The sequence below is a fragment of the Fusarium tjaetaba genome (assembly GCF_013396195.1).
Source record: "Fusarium tjaetaba strain NRRL 66243 chromosome Unknown NRRL66243_c0000179, whole genome shotgun sequence".
Lineage (NCBI taxonomy): Eukaryota > Fungi > Ascomycota > Sordariomycetes > Hypocreales > Nectriaceae > Fusarium > Fusarium tjaetaba.
Genome location: NW_023501375.1, coordinates 1 through 16,808, shown reverse-complemented (window position 1 = coordinate 16,808; position 16,808 = coordinate 1). Strand labels below are relative to the sequence as shown.

At 48.2% G+C, this 16,808-nt stretch overlaps 6 protein-coding genes across 6 annotated transcripts; 5 read left to right on the top strand and 1 right to left on the bottom strand.

The window, feature by feature from the left end:
- Window positions 1-2,325: 2,325 nt before the first annotated feature.
- On the top strand, window positions 2,326-3,282 carry FTJAE_8334 (uncharacterized protein; the record flags this gene model as incomplete). Its single annotated transcript, XM_037355139.1, has 1 exon — window positions 2,326-3,282. The coding sequence occupies one exon, from the start codon at window positions 2,326-2,328 to the stop codon at window positions 3,280-3,282; it is 957 nt and encodes a 318-aa protein (XP_037204550.1).
- A 287-nt stretch (window positions 3,283-3,569) lies between these two features.
- Window positions 3,570-6,588, bottom strand: FTJAE_8333 (BRE4-like protein; the record flags this gene model as incomplete). The annotated part of the gene is made up of 2 exons (XM_037355138.1): window positions 3,570-4,774; window positions 4,983-6,588. 2 exons carry the CDS (start codon window positions 6,586-6,588, stop codon window positions 3,570-3,572), a joined length of 2,811 nt encoding a protein of 936 aa, XP_037204549.1.
- A 1,145-nt stretch (window positions 6,589-7,733) lies between these two features.
- On the top strand, window positions 7,734-9,202 carry FTJAE_8332 (monocarboxylate transporter 2; the record flags this gene model as incomplete). Its single annotated transcript, XM_037355137.1, has 2 exons — window positions 7,734-7,980; window positions 8,043-9,202. The coding sequence occupies 2 exons, from the start codon at window positions 7,734-7,736 to the stop codon at window positions 9,200-9,202; spliced, it is 1,407 nt and encodes a 468-aa protein (XP_037204548.1).
- An 826-nt stretch (window positions 9,203-10,028) lies between these two features.
- FTJAE_8331 (flavin depend monooxygenase) lies at window positions 10,029-12,906 on the top strand (the record flags this gene model as incomplete). The annotated part of the gene is made up of 7 exons (XM_037355136.1): window positions 10,029-10,068; window positions 10,117-10,295; window positions 10,380-10,690; window positions 10,743-10,869; window positions 10,919-11,653; window positions 12,404-12,536; window positions 12,590-12,906. The coding sequence occupies 7 exons, from the start codon at window positions 10,029-10,031 to the stop codon at window positions 12,904-12,906; spliced, it is 1,842 nt and encodes a 613-aa protein (XP_037204547.1).
- Window positions 12,907-13,242: 336 nt separating this feature from the next.
- Window positions 13,243-15,456, top strand: FTJAE_8330 (DNA polymerase sigma subunit; the record flags this gene model as incomplete). Its single annotated transcript, XM_037355135.1, has 3 exons — window positions 13,243-14,309; window positions 14,399-15,116; window positions 15,169-15,456. The coding sequence occupies 3 exons, from the start codon at window positions 13,243-13,245 to the stop codon at window positions 15,454-15,456; spliced, it is 2,073 nt and encodes a 690-aa protein (XP_037204546.1).
- Window positions 15,457-16,394: 938 nt separating this feature from the next.
- FTJAE_8329 (transmembrane transporter Liz1p) lies at window positions 16,395-16,808 on the top strand (the record flags this gene model as incomplete). The annotated part of the gene is made up of 1 exon (XM_037355133.1): window positions 16,395-16,710. A coding segment is annotated over one exon (316 nt), but the record flags the coding sequence as incomplete, so codon positions are not given.

Below are 16,808 nucleotides of genomic sequence, written 5' to 3'. Positions count from 1 at the left end.
ATTCACTCGTGCAAACATGATACTAAGCATATATTTATCTTGTAGAATCGTATCCAGATGTCGAGCTGGCAGGTAGTCTTAAACTCTTGCCTCCCTTTCGATCTTTTCTTTCACTTCCTTGTCCAAATATCCCAGTGTTTCTCCTAACTTTTCGGGGGAGAAGTCCCCTTCAGGGTATGTACTAATAGTATAGTACCTCACTAATTCGCGTGTCGTCATACAATAGCGATCGTTACACCAGGTAATATTCTGAGTCTCAGGGTCCTCGAAGTGGCCGTAACTGCTTGGGTCTAACTTCTCAATCCAGCGTGATGGCCTGGGATTCTCTCGACTGACCGGCAACTCAAAGAGGCAACTGGCGTCGACCATGTTTCTTTCTTGATCGTAGTGAACATTAAATCCACAATCGCAGATACACTTGAGCCGTGGTGGCTCTGCGGGCCATGCAAAGTCTTTGAATTGATCTGGTTGAAATAGGCGATCAGGAGTGGTCTGAAATGCTGGACAAAATGCTGACGAATATAGTGCATGTCGTTGTCTTGTTTTGGCTATGCATTGTTGCATGAAGGAGCTGCTCGAGGTCGGACAGTCTAGTGCTGCGGTCCACCTAACCACAACAAAGTCATATATAGGCGAGTCGTTGAGAAGGACATACTGGATCTTGGCGCCGGGGCATGGGCATGACTCTTCTTTGCATTCGAGATCTACTGATTCTCCTCCAGTGCGCAAAGAACCAATATCTTCCAATGAGAGTTTCAAATGAGAACAAATACGCAAATATCCTTCATGCGCAATACAGGTTCTGGACGGTAATAGCTTCTGGCGAGAGGACAGAGAAAAAAGGATTGCGGGGTGTTCGCATTTGCATGCCGCACAATACAAGTGATCCATCAGCCTAGCAACGCGCTCAGCATATCCAGGAGCAGCTCTAGCTATTTTGCAGGGTCTACAATACTGAAGAGAAGTAGGACCATCGCCACATGGCTGCGTAACGCCATGAGTAGCGGCATCGTCTTGTGAATCTAGTGTCTGACCCGGGAGTGATGTCTTTCGAGAATGGAGCCCGCCTGTGCTGCTTGTCGCATCCTGGGAATGATTTGATTCGGATCTAGCGAGAAGAAACTCTTGATCCTCTTGTAGGTCGGGGACGTTCGCGTTGTAACGACGGAACCATGGGGTGCGGCGACGCAAAAGTGGAGGTATCCAGTCCGTCATCTTTTGTGAAAGTGGTGGTGTAAGAGTCAAAATAATAAACGGACAAAGAAAGGGCTTATATATACCGAGGGGTTATTACATAACGTGGCCGACTCCTGTTTGTGTTATTTGTGGTTGAGACTTGTGGCTGAGAACTTAAATCAGCGAACAGAACTTAGAGTTTATATTAAGTTATTTAAATTTCTTTTGATTCTGGTAAGTCAAAATTAGTAAACGCGATATCCTTATAGCGCGTAATAACAACGCTGAGTTTAATCTCACGTCCAGCAATCAGCTGCATAGTTCCAATAGCTATAATCTTGGGCTGGTGCAGAAGCCGGAAGTGTTCAAGCCAATATTTACTTTGGCACTCTCACCAGAAGATAAAGATCGTAATTAACGTATATGCCGCGGGGACTGAGACTGAGTAACTGCATGGAATGACGACTACTATACTTAGTTACGTTGTTCATGCTGGATGATAATTCAGTTCTCGGTAACAATCTGGGTACCCGTCAACTTTAGTGCTCTTGCGGAGGAGCATATGTGCCTCATCTCATGAATGCAGTATATGAACAAAGAAAATGGCCTAAAACAACAAGAATCGTTTCAGAATACCGCATTCACGACTCAAGAATGATCGCTCTGCTGCTCATCAGTTTCTTAGTGGTCTTTTTGACAAAGAACCAGCAGATTCCTTCACTATCAGAAGTCGGTGAAGTGACAAGGTGCTTAGTACTGGCGAATTGAATGGAGAGAATTAGGAAGCATGTCTAATATGCAGTTCTTGTTAAAGTCCAATATTCTTTGTCGCAGTCACATATCATGCAGGCTCTGCCACAACTTATAACAAAGAGCCTTACGCGAACTTATGAGAAATGAGCAGTCACTCGTTTCGCCAAGAACTAAAAGATTCACGTCGAGACCATGAACCAAGTTCATAATGGTCATTCACCATTTCTTGAGATAACTATAAATGCGCTCTCATGACAACCTCTTCCATGCGATTCATCTTGAACTTTTCTCACTCATCACTGTGGTTCTATCATATGTTTTCGTACTCTATTCTGTGATACCAATTCATCTTTATTCCTTTCACAGCAATCTTGTGTTTCTCTCAGTTTGAGAAGCATGGCAGAATCTCAGATTGCTTGCCATTCTGGCACCCCACCTGACCCAAATGCCCGGTTTTTTATCTACCTCGACGAGTCCAACTTCCGTATCAATGGTGATAATGCCAGCAAGCGTCGTTTTTCTCTTCCTCAACCTAATCTCAACTGGCATTACGATGTCCGCGTGCTCAAGGGCATCATCCGCAAACACTCTGGGATGAGCGTGGACGAAAAGGTAAACTTCATGGTTTATGGATCTAACATTGAGCATAGCCTTGTATATCAAGATCTGCAGCTTCACACTTGGAATGTCACGACTTTTTCTCGGCTGGTCAATCGAAAAGAGAAAAAGGTTGATACTTCTCTTGTCAGCGACATGTCAGTGCAGGCTCTCGAATCCAATGCCGCGGGAAATCCTGCTATTTTCGCTGTTGTTTCTGGTGACAGCGACATGAGACCTGCAGTAGAATGCGCTACTCGATACGGACATACTGTGCACATTTGGTCTTGGGAAGAATCATTGTCTGACGAATACCGGCAACTTGAGCAGGAAGGCCTTATCGACCTCACCCTTCTTGACGGATTCCTTGACGTTCTTACTATGAGTTCATCCAGCATTCTTGTTAGGGATATCTTGATTCCCCCTAATAGTCTCGTGTTTCCCAATCCATGGGAGAGATCTCACGAGGTCCTTGAGCGAATCAAAAAGGAGCTACCTGACGGTAGCCTCACTCTGATCAAGAGATCAAATGATGTGGAAGACTACTGCACTGATATTGCTATTTTGCCTCGCAGTGGACTTCCAATTGAAGATGCATTCTTTCGCTGTATGCTGAAAAACCTCCAACATAGAGAGCTACATGTCATGAGCTTCGCTGAGTATTTTCATTCCTCAGACCAGTTCGAACTTTGTGGCAGATTGGGTATTTGGTTAACCTTCCATTTTCCCGAGCTCTTCTGTGAGTGGCTCCCTTGAAGCGTTGAGGTTTGGACGTTGCTGTGTACTTGTGGCTTGACTTCGGTGTGGAGGTACATGTAAAGGTCCCCTGATGTGTTAGATTTGCTCTCGGGTCTATGTTTGTGTTTTGGGTTTAGATTTGCTTAGATGTTCATGTTAGGGTTTTGACAGATATACAGCAGAATGGGAGTGTCTGTATGGGAATAGATCGTCTTTGCGATATGAAGTATTTGTGAAATTTGGAAAGATATGCAAATAAAATGCTAGCATCATTGAATGGATACTAATATGAAGTTCTGTCTCTGTTATTGCAACAGCCGGGTATCCTCATCCAAAACACCGAAAAGACTCCCTATCTCCTTTCCAATCAACCGTAGTTCACCTACAACCTGTCCAGTGACAAGAGCATACGCATAAAGCAGTGCATAGTCTTTCTCCTCAACAAGTAGCTGACTTGATTCACTGCTCTCACCACCCTCGTTGATCAATCTTCGAGGATGTTCCTTTCTGAACTCAAAGATCTTGCTCAACAAGTTCTCACGTGCCGATACAATGCTCGGTGTAGCATCGGCGAAAGGATATTCCAGCATCGTTGAACTGGCAACCACCTGAAAAGCTTGACAGATGTGATCGCACAGAATAGCGCGCTCGCGAGCTGTATACTCAAGCAATGCCCTCTCACCTTCTGTGAGATGACCTTTTCGACAAGCAACGAGGCTCATGTTGTAGAAGCCGTCGAGGATACGCATAGTGCTTTTCAGGACGCGGCCGTAGACTTCCATAGGAAATGGGCCTCGTAACTCGAACTCTGAAGCGGCGGCTAGTCTCAAGCTATCCAGGTTTGCAGCATACCTTTGCAAGGCAGCTTGTTCCCCTGACTTGAGATAACTTTGAGAACCCTCGCTGCGAAACAGAACAGTGAGAGGCCCTCGCTTCCAGATAAGACCCATCTGTAGATGAAGAACAGACAAGCTCTCTTTGAACTTCCGGCGGGCGGAGATGGGCCATATAACTCGGCAAACGACCAGACCCCAAATGATACCTGCTGTAACAGCGATGGCTCGGCGTTTGGCAATCTCCATAATATCAGGTTGACTAAACTGCCCATCTTCAGTCGTATCATTCCCATCTGCTTTCCTCTTGACCCTGTAAGCGTATAGTGTAGAAACATTGTACGCTAGAAGACTAATCCTCCCCAAAGAAGCCTTGCCATGCTGAATGACAAGATAAAAGTTGATGAAACTCGTCAACCAGCCAAGAGGAATCAATGCCAAGGCGTAACCATGGCTTATCTTCCAGTTGATCACAGAGAACAAAGCACCAAATAGTGTGCCGATGAAACGAGCAAGGCTGACAGTGTTTGCAGCTCCCATTGTGAAACTGCACACGATTATGAAGGACAGAAGACCCCACTCGCCACGCCATTCGGTGTATAGCTCTCTTGTTTCTTCGAGAAACGCGAGCATTGCCCACAGAGCGGCGCCGATACCGACTTTGAGGCCGAACTGAACTGCTTGAAGTTAGCAAGCGGGGGGTTGAGAATAAGGGCTAGGGGAGAGAAGAAAGCTCGAGACCTTGATCCTAAAGACTTAGGTAACTTAGTATAAGTTCAGGATAAGTTTAGGATAATCTTATCCTAAGCTTAGGATACCTTTTGCTGAGTCCATTTTGATATCAAGGTCTGATGATTTCTTATTCCCTAAAGAAGGGGAACTCACTATCGTCCCGCGCCATTTTCTTAAAAAGCGCAGAGATGTTTCTCCAGAACCAAGCCAGTATCTTGTTCAGATCAGGTGCATTATACCATGTCCTCAAGTCTACCGGGGCAGGAACGGCAGCTGGACCATCAGGTACACTAACAGACCTCTGCCTCGTCCGCATCAACGTATCAGCCTCCGCAGACTCGAACAGCCTGATCGCTTTATTCCGGTCTTCCTCTGAGCTACTCTTCCACCAGAGCAGCCATCTCCAACTTCGGCTCTTACGTATAATCACATACTCGAGATCGTCTAGAACATCTAGGTACTGAAGAACATCTTCGCCGAAAGATTGAAGACTGAAGGTGAAGTGACCGCATGCGGCGGCGACTTCTTCGAGATTTGCGCGTGTTGATTCATGGGATGAGGCCATTTGTTCGATTCTATCGTAGAGTCCTTGTAAAGCATCTGATCTGGCTGTGTCAAAAGTGCTCAACGAATCCATCAAGTTGCGCCTCAGATCTTCATCTACGTTGATCTCGTAGCTGGGAGGCTGTCCAAACTGAGGCTCATGAAGAATCCTGCAGAGATTCTGGCGTACCCCTGTCATAGACATCGTGATCGACTCGTTGAACTGCTCAAACAGCTGCCGCGCCGTATTCGGAGAAGCCGTTCCCGATGTCTTCGGGCTGAGCGGCTTTGGGTGCTTGAGCTGTTCAAGCTGAGTGTTTGTCGCGTTTCTCAAACCACCTAAAGCCTGCGCCAAGGTCTCCATGGACCTCGCAACAGTCCTTTCATGCTCGTAAATCTCCTCATGCCCAAGAAAATAATGCTCGAACTTGGCTTCTCTCATGTCCTTCATCATCTGAGCATAGGACTTCGCATAGTGTGTTGATGCCGCCGTAAATCCATCGGACACAAGTCCTTCTTCAGATCCGCTGAGAAAACTGTTCGTTATCATGTATAACATATCTCCCAACGGTATCGAAACTCGATTCATCGTTTCTCGCAGTGACGTGCGGGCGCTCGTTCGCCAGAGCAGCAGATTGACCGCCGTAGTAGTCGTGATGCCCATAACAAGCATTTTGAAGACCTGCAGAACCTTCTCATTGGAGAAAACGTTCGACATTACGTGACTTTCTTTGGTCACAACGCCAATTATCGCAAGCGCCGCGAGGGTGCTGCCGACGTTGACGAGCGGGTTCAACATTCTCTGCTTCACCCAGCCCATGAACCCAAAGCCACCGCCGATAAAAACCACGACTACCAACACGTGCGATAGAGTTACCAAATGCATCGTCGACCCAAAGAAAACAGAGGTAACCATAGAAAGCAGCGAAACCGTCTCCGCGTAAGCAACCGCAACAACAGCAATAAGAATAGCCTCAATCATCGACCCCACCGACCTCGCAGGGTGAAAATAAACCGTAATAGTAGCAACAACATGCTTACCCTCCGGCTTCCCCAGAAAATTCGCCAAAAATGGTACAAAGGTGGCAAGGCTAGCGATGGTGTAGGCAACAGTGCATTTTAGAACGCCACGGCCGTTGGGCGTGTTGAGCCAGAGTTGGGTGCGCGCCAAAGAGTCGGAGATGCCATTTCGGATGGTCTCGCTTAGAGGTGGCATGTCGTGAGGCGGTGACTATGGGCTTGTCATGATGTTTGTTGGTGTTTTGGTGTTGATGACGAATAAAATCATGATGCCGTAGTTTCCGGGCTGAGTGGTTTGATGGGTCATGTGATTGGTTGGATGGTGAGATTCAGGTGGTTGGTTAGTTCTGAAAACGTCAGATTCGTTTTAACTTTGACATCCACTCACTCGCGTTTAGGACCAACCCTGCGACCCTCAGGGAGCAAGAAAACACCAGACCTTAGTGTAAGATATTAAATAAACTCAGCAAAAGGTATCCTAAGATTCAGTAAAAGGTATCCTAAGTCTATACTTGACTCATCCTAAACTTATACCAAGTTACCTAAGTCTTTTTGTCACCCTTGTATCAAGGTCCCGAGTTTTCTTTCCTCTTTTAGTGGACTTTGTCTTCTAACATGACTGAGAAAAACGATATTATTGAAGAGAAAATAACTTTCTAGCTCATTTCTTAATCGCCGAATAACTCAGTCTGATACGACGAGCGTTTTCTTCCACCAAACGAGCAAAAGCTTTATTACTCTTGCAATAGCCTTGATTATCTGTAGATGATTTTGTATGTTACTTCCAGCATCATCTCTGAGTGCATTTCTTACTCTACAACTTTCCACGGGTGCCTATGATAGCAACCGTGAATCTCGAGTGAGAAGCCGCAATGAGTCAACGGAATCAAGCTCAGACCCGCATAATAAAGTGCGTCGACCTCACAGCCATTACGGCAAGAATAATGGCAAAAGATGCGCCTTATGATGATATTCTACTGAATTCAACTAATCAAGACTAAGATTAGAGTAATTATTAAGAGATGGTTCCCAGATCAGACGAAATGGGCGCAAAATTCTAACTCAAAAATGCGTTTATCTCAGACTTTACTCGCTGCAAATTCTGATCAGTTTTGATATTTAAAAGTCAATATCACAGGCTCCCACTCAGGACGAAGAGAAAATGTATAAACTTCCATTTTTTTCGCTCATAAGCTTTAAGCCTTCAAGATGAATTTATCAAGCTTCCACTTCCCAAACTCAAGATGAACGGAAACATGTATATATACCAGCTGCGAGACCAGTTTTTGGACTTAAACATGCAACCCATTTTATTCTTGTCACGACACATTATTCGCAAAAATGGTCCGCCAACACAACGCCGATTCGTTTGATCTGGAAAAGCCCCCCTCAGTCCACTTTGAGACCGCTTTCCCATATGTTGATATTTCACACGAGGTTCGGGACACCAATGAACCCGCACGTAATGGGGCCTCACCCACTCGCCCTTTATCTCACCGATCGGAACCATTCGTCTTTGACCATGAGTCAGAGTGGCGTGTATGGCTCTGTGTCTCTGGCTCATTCCTCTTCCTAGTTTGCTCCTCTGGTACGTCTCACAAATCCCCAAATCATTCTCTCTCCCTAGCAGATTTGACTAACAAAACCCAGGTTTCAGCGGTTCCATCGGCACACTCCAGTCGTACTTTAGTGATAACCAGCTCAAAAACAACACCAACAGTCAAATCGGCTGGATCCTCGGTGTATACCTCTTCCTCGCCTGCATCCCCAGTTTCCTCTACGGCTCGCTTCTCGACCGCTACGGCCCTCGACTCCTAAGTGCAGTCGGCGGTATTCTCTCAACCTCCACTTTTCTCATAATGGGGCAGTGCAAGACATACTGGCAGTTCATGTTCGCCTTTGGTGTCTTTGGCAGTATCGGCACTGGTATCAATTGCACTGTTGCTGTTGGCGTAGTGGGGAAGTTGTTCGTTCGCCGACGAGGTTTGGCTATGGGTTTTGCTGTCACAGGAGCTTCTCTTGGGATACTTGTCTTTCCACTTGTTCTTCACTCAACATTTGAGCATTTTGGTTGGGTCTGGTCCATGAGGATCGTGGCGATAATCATTGCCTCCTGCACAAGTATAGGGTTCCTCTGTTTTCTGCCTTTCGAAAACCTTGTCCTGGGAACCGATAGCTTTGACCCCTTTGTGTCAGGCTCGGTATTCAATCTCTCGGCATGGAAGAGCAAGAGCTTCATTTTTGTGTCCCTCAGTCTCTTCTTGATGGAGTTTGTCAACTGTGGTGTAGCCGGTCTGCTCCCAGCTATATCAGCCACCGTCGGTTTCACTGCCACGGACGGATTCATCCTTCTTTCGGTCATAGGCGGCACCTCATGCATCAGCCGCTTGATTATTGGCTTTTCAAGCGACCGCCTCGGAGGCATGAACACAATGGTCTGCACAATGGTCCTCATGGCTCTTCTCAAGTCCGCCATTTTCATCCCTTTCACCACATATGGCCGCCCCCTTCTCTACGCATTCGCAGCATTCTGGGGCCTCCTCTCGGGATCTTTCTACACTGTGGCTCCAATCTGCGTCGGCAAGACATGCGATCCAAAGGATTATGCGAGATATTATGGCTCGAGCAACATCCTTGTAGGATTAGCGCTGCTCATCGCTAATCCCTTGAGCAGCGTCATGTTGGATAAAGCGGGCGCAAAGCCTCTCGTGTACCTCTATCTCGGCATTGTCATTGCTGCACTATTTTCGATTACGGTGGCTCGTGGACTTGTCATTGGAAGTTTCACCAAATTGAGGGAAAGAATCTAGAGGGAAGTCTGTTCTAGACTCATGTTTTTATACTGCGGACAAAATGAAATGGACGGGATCAAGGGAAAAGCATTTGTGTATGGGGCGATTGGTTACTAGTTAGAGGTGTTTTTGGCAGTTGAGATTTGTGGTTGAGAGCTTATTTTCACCAAACAGATCTTCTTTTTTATATCAGAGATTGTAAAGCAGTTGCCATTGAATAATACTTATAACAGAAATGCGTAAAGAAACATTCCTTGACACCTTGATGCAATGTAGACCTCTGACCCTCTTGATGATCCGAAGTCGGTCGTCGGATCGACTTCAGGCCGGCTCGTGGTTCATGGCGCACAGTTCACCGTTCAGCTCGGCTCTGGACCAGTAAGAACATTACATGTTATCTAATCGATCTGATCTCTCTCCAGCATCGCGCATTAGATCCTAAGCCATCAAGCTCTTGGTGGCGTGTTTGCGGTATAAATTCCGCCTTACAAGCTCAAACTGCCTCACTACACTTTCATTTAATCAAGACGAGATATCCGTATCTACTTCTGGGAAATCGGGATGATACTTGAATTAACTCACAGACATCCTTGTTCATAGCGGGCGCTTGTCGCAAAAACACCAACGGATGTTCGGCTGTTAAGGTTAATTGTGACAAGGTACAACGTTTACCAGGCTAGGCCGGAATGCTCCGTCTTGCTGACTGCCGACCCTGATGGGTCTGTGCTGTCACTGCCTGTCAGCTGAGATGATGCCGGGCGTTCCATGACAGTGAATATTTATAATAAGCTGAGGCGCTGCTGTCAATCTACGTCCAGAATGTTGTGCTGGAGTCCAACTAAACATGGATAAGCAGCCTCAGAAGGTGGCTGTCATCGGCCTCGGTGGGTATTCCAGGTTTCTCAATTAAGGACGACACTGACACAACCCAGGCATCGCCGGCCTTGTCGCTGTCAAAAATTTGCTCGAAGCCGGTTTCGACGTCACTGGGTTTGAGCGTAGTGAGTATGTCGGAGGTCTTTGGCATTACACCGAGCAAGACAAGACATCAGTCTTACCGAGTAAGCACACAACCCAAAGCCGTACAGGATGCGTCGCTGACAAGCCCGAGGTACCGTCATCAACATCTCCAAACAAAGGGTACTTACTCCATCTCATTTGCTGTATGTCTTCACAGAGATACTTACTATTGCAGGCCGCCTTCACAGACTTCCCATACCCAGATTCCACGCCCAGCCATTGCCCGTCCGCCAAAGTGGAAGAGTATGTCGAGTCCTACGTAGACCACTTCAACTTTCGCGATAAGCTTCGCTTGGGTGTATCGGTAGAGAAAGTACGACGCGATGTCGAGCGAAATCGCTGGGTGGTAGACATCCAGGGCTCTGGGCCTGAATATTTCGACAAGGTCATTATGGCAACAGGCGGAAACAATCGTCCTCACATTCCAAAGGTCGAGGGCGTGGAGCAATTTGAAGGCGAGGTTCTACATTCGCGCGCTTTCAAACGGTGTGCCATCATGATCTCTGTTGGCTCGTAGGTTGACTAACGATGGTGATAGACCAGAACTCTTCGAGGGCAAACGCGTGGTTGTTGTCGGCGTCTCGAACACGGGCGCAGACACTGCAGCAGCTCTTTGTGGACATGCCGAAAAAGTATGGCTATCTCGCAGCCATGGTGTCATAGTGGTAAGTCGCCCATGATCAATTACATAAGTCGCGATGCTTATTGTCCCAGATCCCACGAAAGCGCGATGGCATCCCTTTCGATCACACCCTCACTGCGCGCACAATGGCCTTTATGGCAATGTTCGAGAGTAGATTCCCTCTTCTATACGAAATCATCTTCAATGCAATCTGCAAGAAAATGCAGGACAACGCGTTCAAGATGAGGCCCGAATGGGGTCTTTCTCCTGCAGCTTCCGTACTGCACGCTCTGCCCGTCGTGTCAGATAATCTCATTCCCCTGCTCGAATCAGGCGACATCACCTCCATCCCAAAGATAAAGCGCGTTACAGGACCCAAAGAGATTGAGCTCACCGACGGAACGCGTCTGGATGTTGACGCGATCATCTGGTGCACCGGATACAAGGCAGATTTCAGCCTCCTAGACGCCAGCGTCGATCCCACGCGCAACACAACGCCAAAATGGGCAGAAGCAATCGGATCTCGCGGTAAACCTCTCCCGCGATTATACCAGAACGTGTTTTCGCTCGATCACCCGGACTCACTAGCCTTCCTGGGCAATGTTCTCGTCGCAACAAGCGCATTCCCCATCAGCGATCTCTGCACCATGGCCATCACTCAAATCTGGAAAGGAAACTCTGCCCTCCCATCAATTGACGAGATGAACCGCGCCACAGATGAGCACCACGAGGCAATATGTAAGCTTGCCAACAGAGGCAGCGTGGTGCCTGGTTGGCTGCGACAGGCTGACTGGCTTGCGTGGGCTGATAGGGCAGCTGGGTCACAAGTATATGAACATCTCGGGTTGGGATCGAAAGGATGGAAGTTGTGGTGGAATGATCGCGCGCTGTATAGGATGTTAATGGATGGGGTTTTTACGCCGTTTGTTTGGAGGGTGTTTGACGGGGAGGGGAAGAGGGAGAAGTGGGATGGGGCGAGGGAGGCGATTGAGAAGGTTAATGCTGAGTTGGAGGCTGCAAAGGCGAGGAATAAGAATAAGAAGACTCAGTAGATAGACTCAGTAGATAGACTCAGTAGATGGATGGAGTTGAGTAGAAGCTTGATGAATGGTGGAGCGGAAGCCAAGAGGCTAAGATCTGACGAGATAATTTAAGCATAATAATCATGGAGATCACTCAGTGTCCGTTGGCATTGGTTATTATCCGAGTCGGGCGCTGAATGGTTCCGTTTCAACTGCATTTGTCATGCCCACCTCTTTGTTACACCGTCTTGGCGAGTAGCTGTGGATATTCCAATAGACCAGCTGTAGGTTGGAGGCCGAAGATCACCATCCTTGTTGGACCGACTCTGAGCGCATCTTACTCAGATATGGAGCCAGAAAACGTTATGCCAACGTTATATCAACGTTATGACAACGTTATGCTCGATTCGATGGATGTAGATTATCCTGCACGCCTTACTCTGCATGATGCGACTGAGGTTAAAGCGTGAATATAAATGGCAGAGTCAGCCACGATCAATTGAGCATCTCAACCCACCAATTCCGGCATAGGACAAACATTAAACAGTTGACTAGTACTCAGAGCAATCCATAAACATGTCTCAACTCAAGAATTACACATACGAAGGCGTCGGCGAGTTTCTCACAAACTTCCTCAATTACGCTCAAGCTGTCCGTGTCGGCGACCAACTGCAGCTCAGTGGTCAAGGTGAACCACCACGCCCTCCAATTTCTCACCCCAACACTAACATACAATCCCAGGCGGCTGCTTTATTAAAGACGGCGACCTCGTCTTCGCAGAGACTCAACTTGAGCAAATTGACTTGGCTTTCGAGAATGTGGACAAGGCGCTGAAGGCTGCTGGTGGAAAGGGCTGGGAACAGGTCTTCAGGGTGAACTCGTACCACACGGAAATCACACCTGAAGTCGGACAGAGAATGGCGGAGAATTACAAGAAGTGGATGCCTAATCACAGGGTCATTTGGACGCAGATTGGAGTGAGGCAGCTTGGTGTTCCGACCATGTACTGTGAGATTGAAGTGTCGGCTTATGACCCGGATGGTGCAAACAAGGCTTGAGCTTCCAAAACAGACAAACACACACGCAGATACGTAGACTACACAAAAAAAACAAATGTCCCAAGTTGCAGAATATCAATAAAACAGACCGGCAAATTATATTAATCACTGATCACCGATAACACACGCTTTTCCGATAATCACCTTCGTTCATGTCTTTCTAGGGTAGCACAAAAATCAGTGACGCAGTATGCTGACTAACGATTCCGAGATCGCCTCTGCCTCGTTTAGGTCTAGTGCGGGCCAACCATTCGCGCAAGAAGGATCTTTTTTTCCTTCGCGACATCATCGTTTCATCCAACACACAAATCCCATCTGCATCCCCAACCACACAAAATGCCGCCGCGCAACAACAGGCCGCGCAACTCGCGTCCCGACTCGCGCCAAAGAAATGACCGTCCTCTGCGTCCCGAAGCCGACAGCTATCGACCCGGCGACAGGTACGACTTACCTCCTCGACCGCCGCCCCGCGATAATTATGGCCACTCCGATTCATACCGCCCGCGCGTGCCGCAGGGCGACTTTACCTTTCGTGTAGATAAACCGGCGGGTATGCCTGATTTTCCGAGTGATTATCGTGGGCCGTCTGATAGGAGAGGGCCGCGTCGCGATGGTGGTCGTGGTGGCCGAGGTCGGGGTCGAGGAGGAAGGAAATGGCAACCTCCGCCTCATCCGTCCGAACGCGCTTTGGTATCTGGAGCGACTGCAAATATGCCTGAAGAACGACTTGGAGAAGAAGGTGCTGCCAAATACCGCGATGTCGATGACTTATCCGACGACGATGAGCTTGAAATGGACATTTCTTCATCCTCCGAAACAGAAGGACCTTCCAAGAAACGTGCCAAAACTGGGGAAGACGGATCTGGTGATGCTGCACCTAAGTGGTCAAATCCCGATCCCTACACTGCCCTCCCATGCCCCGACGAGAGCACCCGCAAGAAACGTGACATGGTCAAGCTGATCCGCAAAGCACGCGTGGAAGACCAGTCGGAGAAACTAGCTGCTTCAACCGAAGCCGAAGACTTTATCTCCTTTGACCTGACAGAAGACGAAGAGAGCAGTGAAGAAGAAGAGGAAGCACCGCCGCCTCCCCCGCGCGAACCACCCCCGCCACCGCCTCCGAACGCGCCCTCTGGACCGAGAGCTGAGACTGCGCGTTTGCCTGAGAAGCCACGAGCGCCTGCTAATGGGACTCTGGATACGGCGCGAAGAAATGATCCGCTTGGATCTCGAAAGCGAACTGCGGACGATGAGATTAAGCCTCCTGATTATGGACAATTGAAGAAGGCTACGACGAAGCCGTCGAAGGGTGCGCTTTTGCCCAGTTGGCAACCGAAGGCAACGGAGGACCCATGTCCTTGGGATACTGTCGATCACTCTGCTACTATGAACATGCCATTCCGGTAAGTGCAACGCCCTTTCTACCACTTCTCAGTCATAGATCCGCATTATCGGCCAAGCTTTTCCTTTGTACTCAGACTAACGTATACAGATTACACAAGGAGATCATCGACTTCTACGAATACGTCAGACCCCGCGATTTCGAACAGCGAATCCGTGACAACCTCGTCGAGAACCTTCGAAAGGCCATGCGACGCGACGGAAGGAACTTCGCGAGCGCCTCGGTCCACCCCTTCGGTTCCTTCATGTCAGGCCTCTACCTCCCCACCGCAGACATGGATCTAGTCGTCTGCTCCGCAAGCTTCATGCGAGGCGGTCCACCCACATACCTGTCAGCAAAGAGCTGGCTGTACAAGTTCCAGAAGTTCCTCACCAGCCAACACGTAGCCGACCAACACTCCATCGAGGTTATTGCCCACGCTAGAGTTCCGTTAGTCAAGTACGTTGACAAGCAGACTGGTCTCAAGGTTGATGTGTCGTTTGAGAACTTGGGTGGTGTGAATGCTGTCGACACGTTCCTTGAGTGGAAGGCCCAATATCCTGCCATGCCTATCCTGGTGACTGTGATCAAACATTTCCTGCTCATGCGTGGTCTGAATGAACCTGTGAATGGAGGAATTGGCGGTTTCACCGTGATTTGTCTGGTTGTCAGCATGTTGCAGCTTATGCCACAGGTACAGAGTCGAAACCTCATCCCCGAGCATCATCTCGGTGAGATGCTTCTCGAGTTTTTCCACCTTTACGGGCGCGAGTTCCGCCACGACACCAACGCCATCTCTCTGACCAGACCAATTGGGTACATCCGAAAGGTATGTCTTAACCCCTCTCCTTCGCTCTTCTTTTCTTTACTGACTTTCCTAGTCCGAGGTCCGAAGCCTTACGTACAAGAACTACGACCGCCTCTCCATCATCGACCCCAACAACTCGGGCAACGACATCTCCGGCGGTTCATCCAACACCGTAGCCATCCTCGACCGCTTCAAAGGCGCCTTCAACTCCCTACGTGACAGAATGGACGAGATTGCCCGTGATCCCAACCAGGGCACCATTCTCGAAGTGATTCTCAAAGGCGACTACTCCTCCTTCAGAATGCAGCGAGATTTCCTCCGCCACGTACATGAGAAGCACATCGGACCTTGTTCTTCGTGATCCTCCTTTCTGATCAAAAGCCCATATTGATACCCCCCAGTCGGTGTTGTGCATATTATCTGATGCTGGAGTTTTTTTGTGTCTTTTTTGCCGGTTATGGGTATTTAGTTGGGGTGGCTTGGAAGACGTCATGATCTTCGCATTTCTTTTTTGTTCAAACTTGCATTTGTGTATAGTAACGCCGTGATGAAAGGGGGGGACTTGTTGTTTCTGAGGGACTGGCGCAGATTACATTGGCGCTCACGCACCGGCCTAGTGGCCTAGAATTGGACGACGAAATTTATTCACCACGGCTCGAACCTGATCTACTAACCTATGCAGTGACTTGATCTACTAACATTGACGCAGTGACATGAGATACCACTACGCTGACGATACTTGCAGATTTTGCTTTTTTTGAAAGAGTGCGGAATGCATTCGACGTCCTTTCTTCGGTTTATAGCTGTTGAAAAACTCGTTGTTTTTTTGGGCAACACTTTTTCTCACTGCTTCTCTGCTACACGCAGGGCTGTGGAGAGGATTGAAGATGATGATGGGGTCGAGATTTGGTGGATGTGAGGGTGCTTAAGGAGAATGAGGGATAGCATCGTTGCTGAGGGTTGAGGAGGTTGCAGTATTAGGATATCGCTGATGGTCTTAGCCCAAGATATAGCAAAGAGATAGGAAATATCCAACTGTGTGGATAGATACACTTGATCCATTTTATTTAGATGAATATCTGGAGTTTTCTTGGCCCCAAAGCACGGTAGATCTCAGATGCAGATCCATGCAGCTGTTTAATTACCCGCCATGGAACTATCGACAGTGGCGTCTTCTTAGTCTCACACTATTGACTCTAGCTCAGGGCATCAATGTTCTTAAATCTGAATATCCCCTGATTCTTTCCTTCGACCTCACTATTCCTTCGTCCTCACTTCTTTATTCTCTAGGCCATCAAAATGCCTTCAACAAAGTCCATCGCCGTCGTCGCAACCCTCGCAGCAAGCGTAACCGCATCCAACTGCAAACCAACCCCCACCACCACAACGACCTCAGCTCCCACAACAACATCATCATGTCCCGCCTACACGCTCATATCAGAACCACCCTCCGACATAAACTGCAACGTCCGCGGCGATCCCAAAGAAGGACAAAGCCAAGTTTTTGAGAGTCTGTACCTGGATGATTGCGCGCAGAAGTGTAAAGAGTTTGATCTTTTTAACTGTGAGCTTATTAGCTTTGAGGAGCCGGCTTCGGCGGAGGTGCAGGGAAGTTGTACGCTTTATCCGGATACGGAGATTGTGGTGAGGCCGAGGGGCGGGGAGGTTGCTTATTATGATTCGAGGTGTTTTGGGTGTTATACGAGGTGGGGA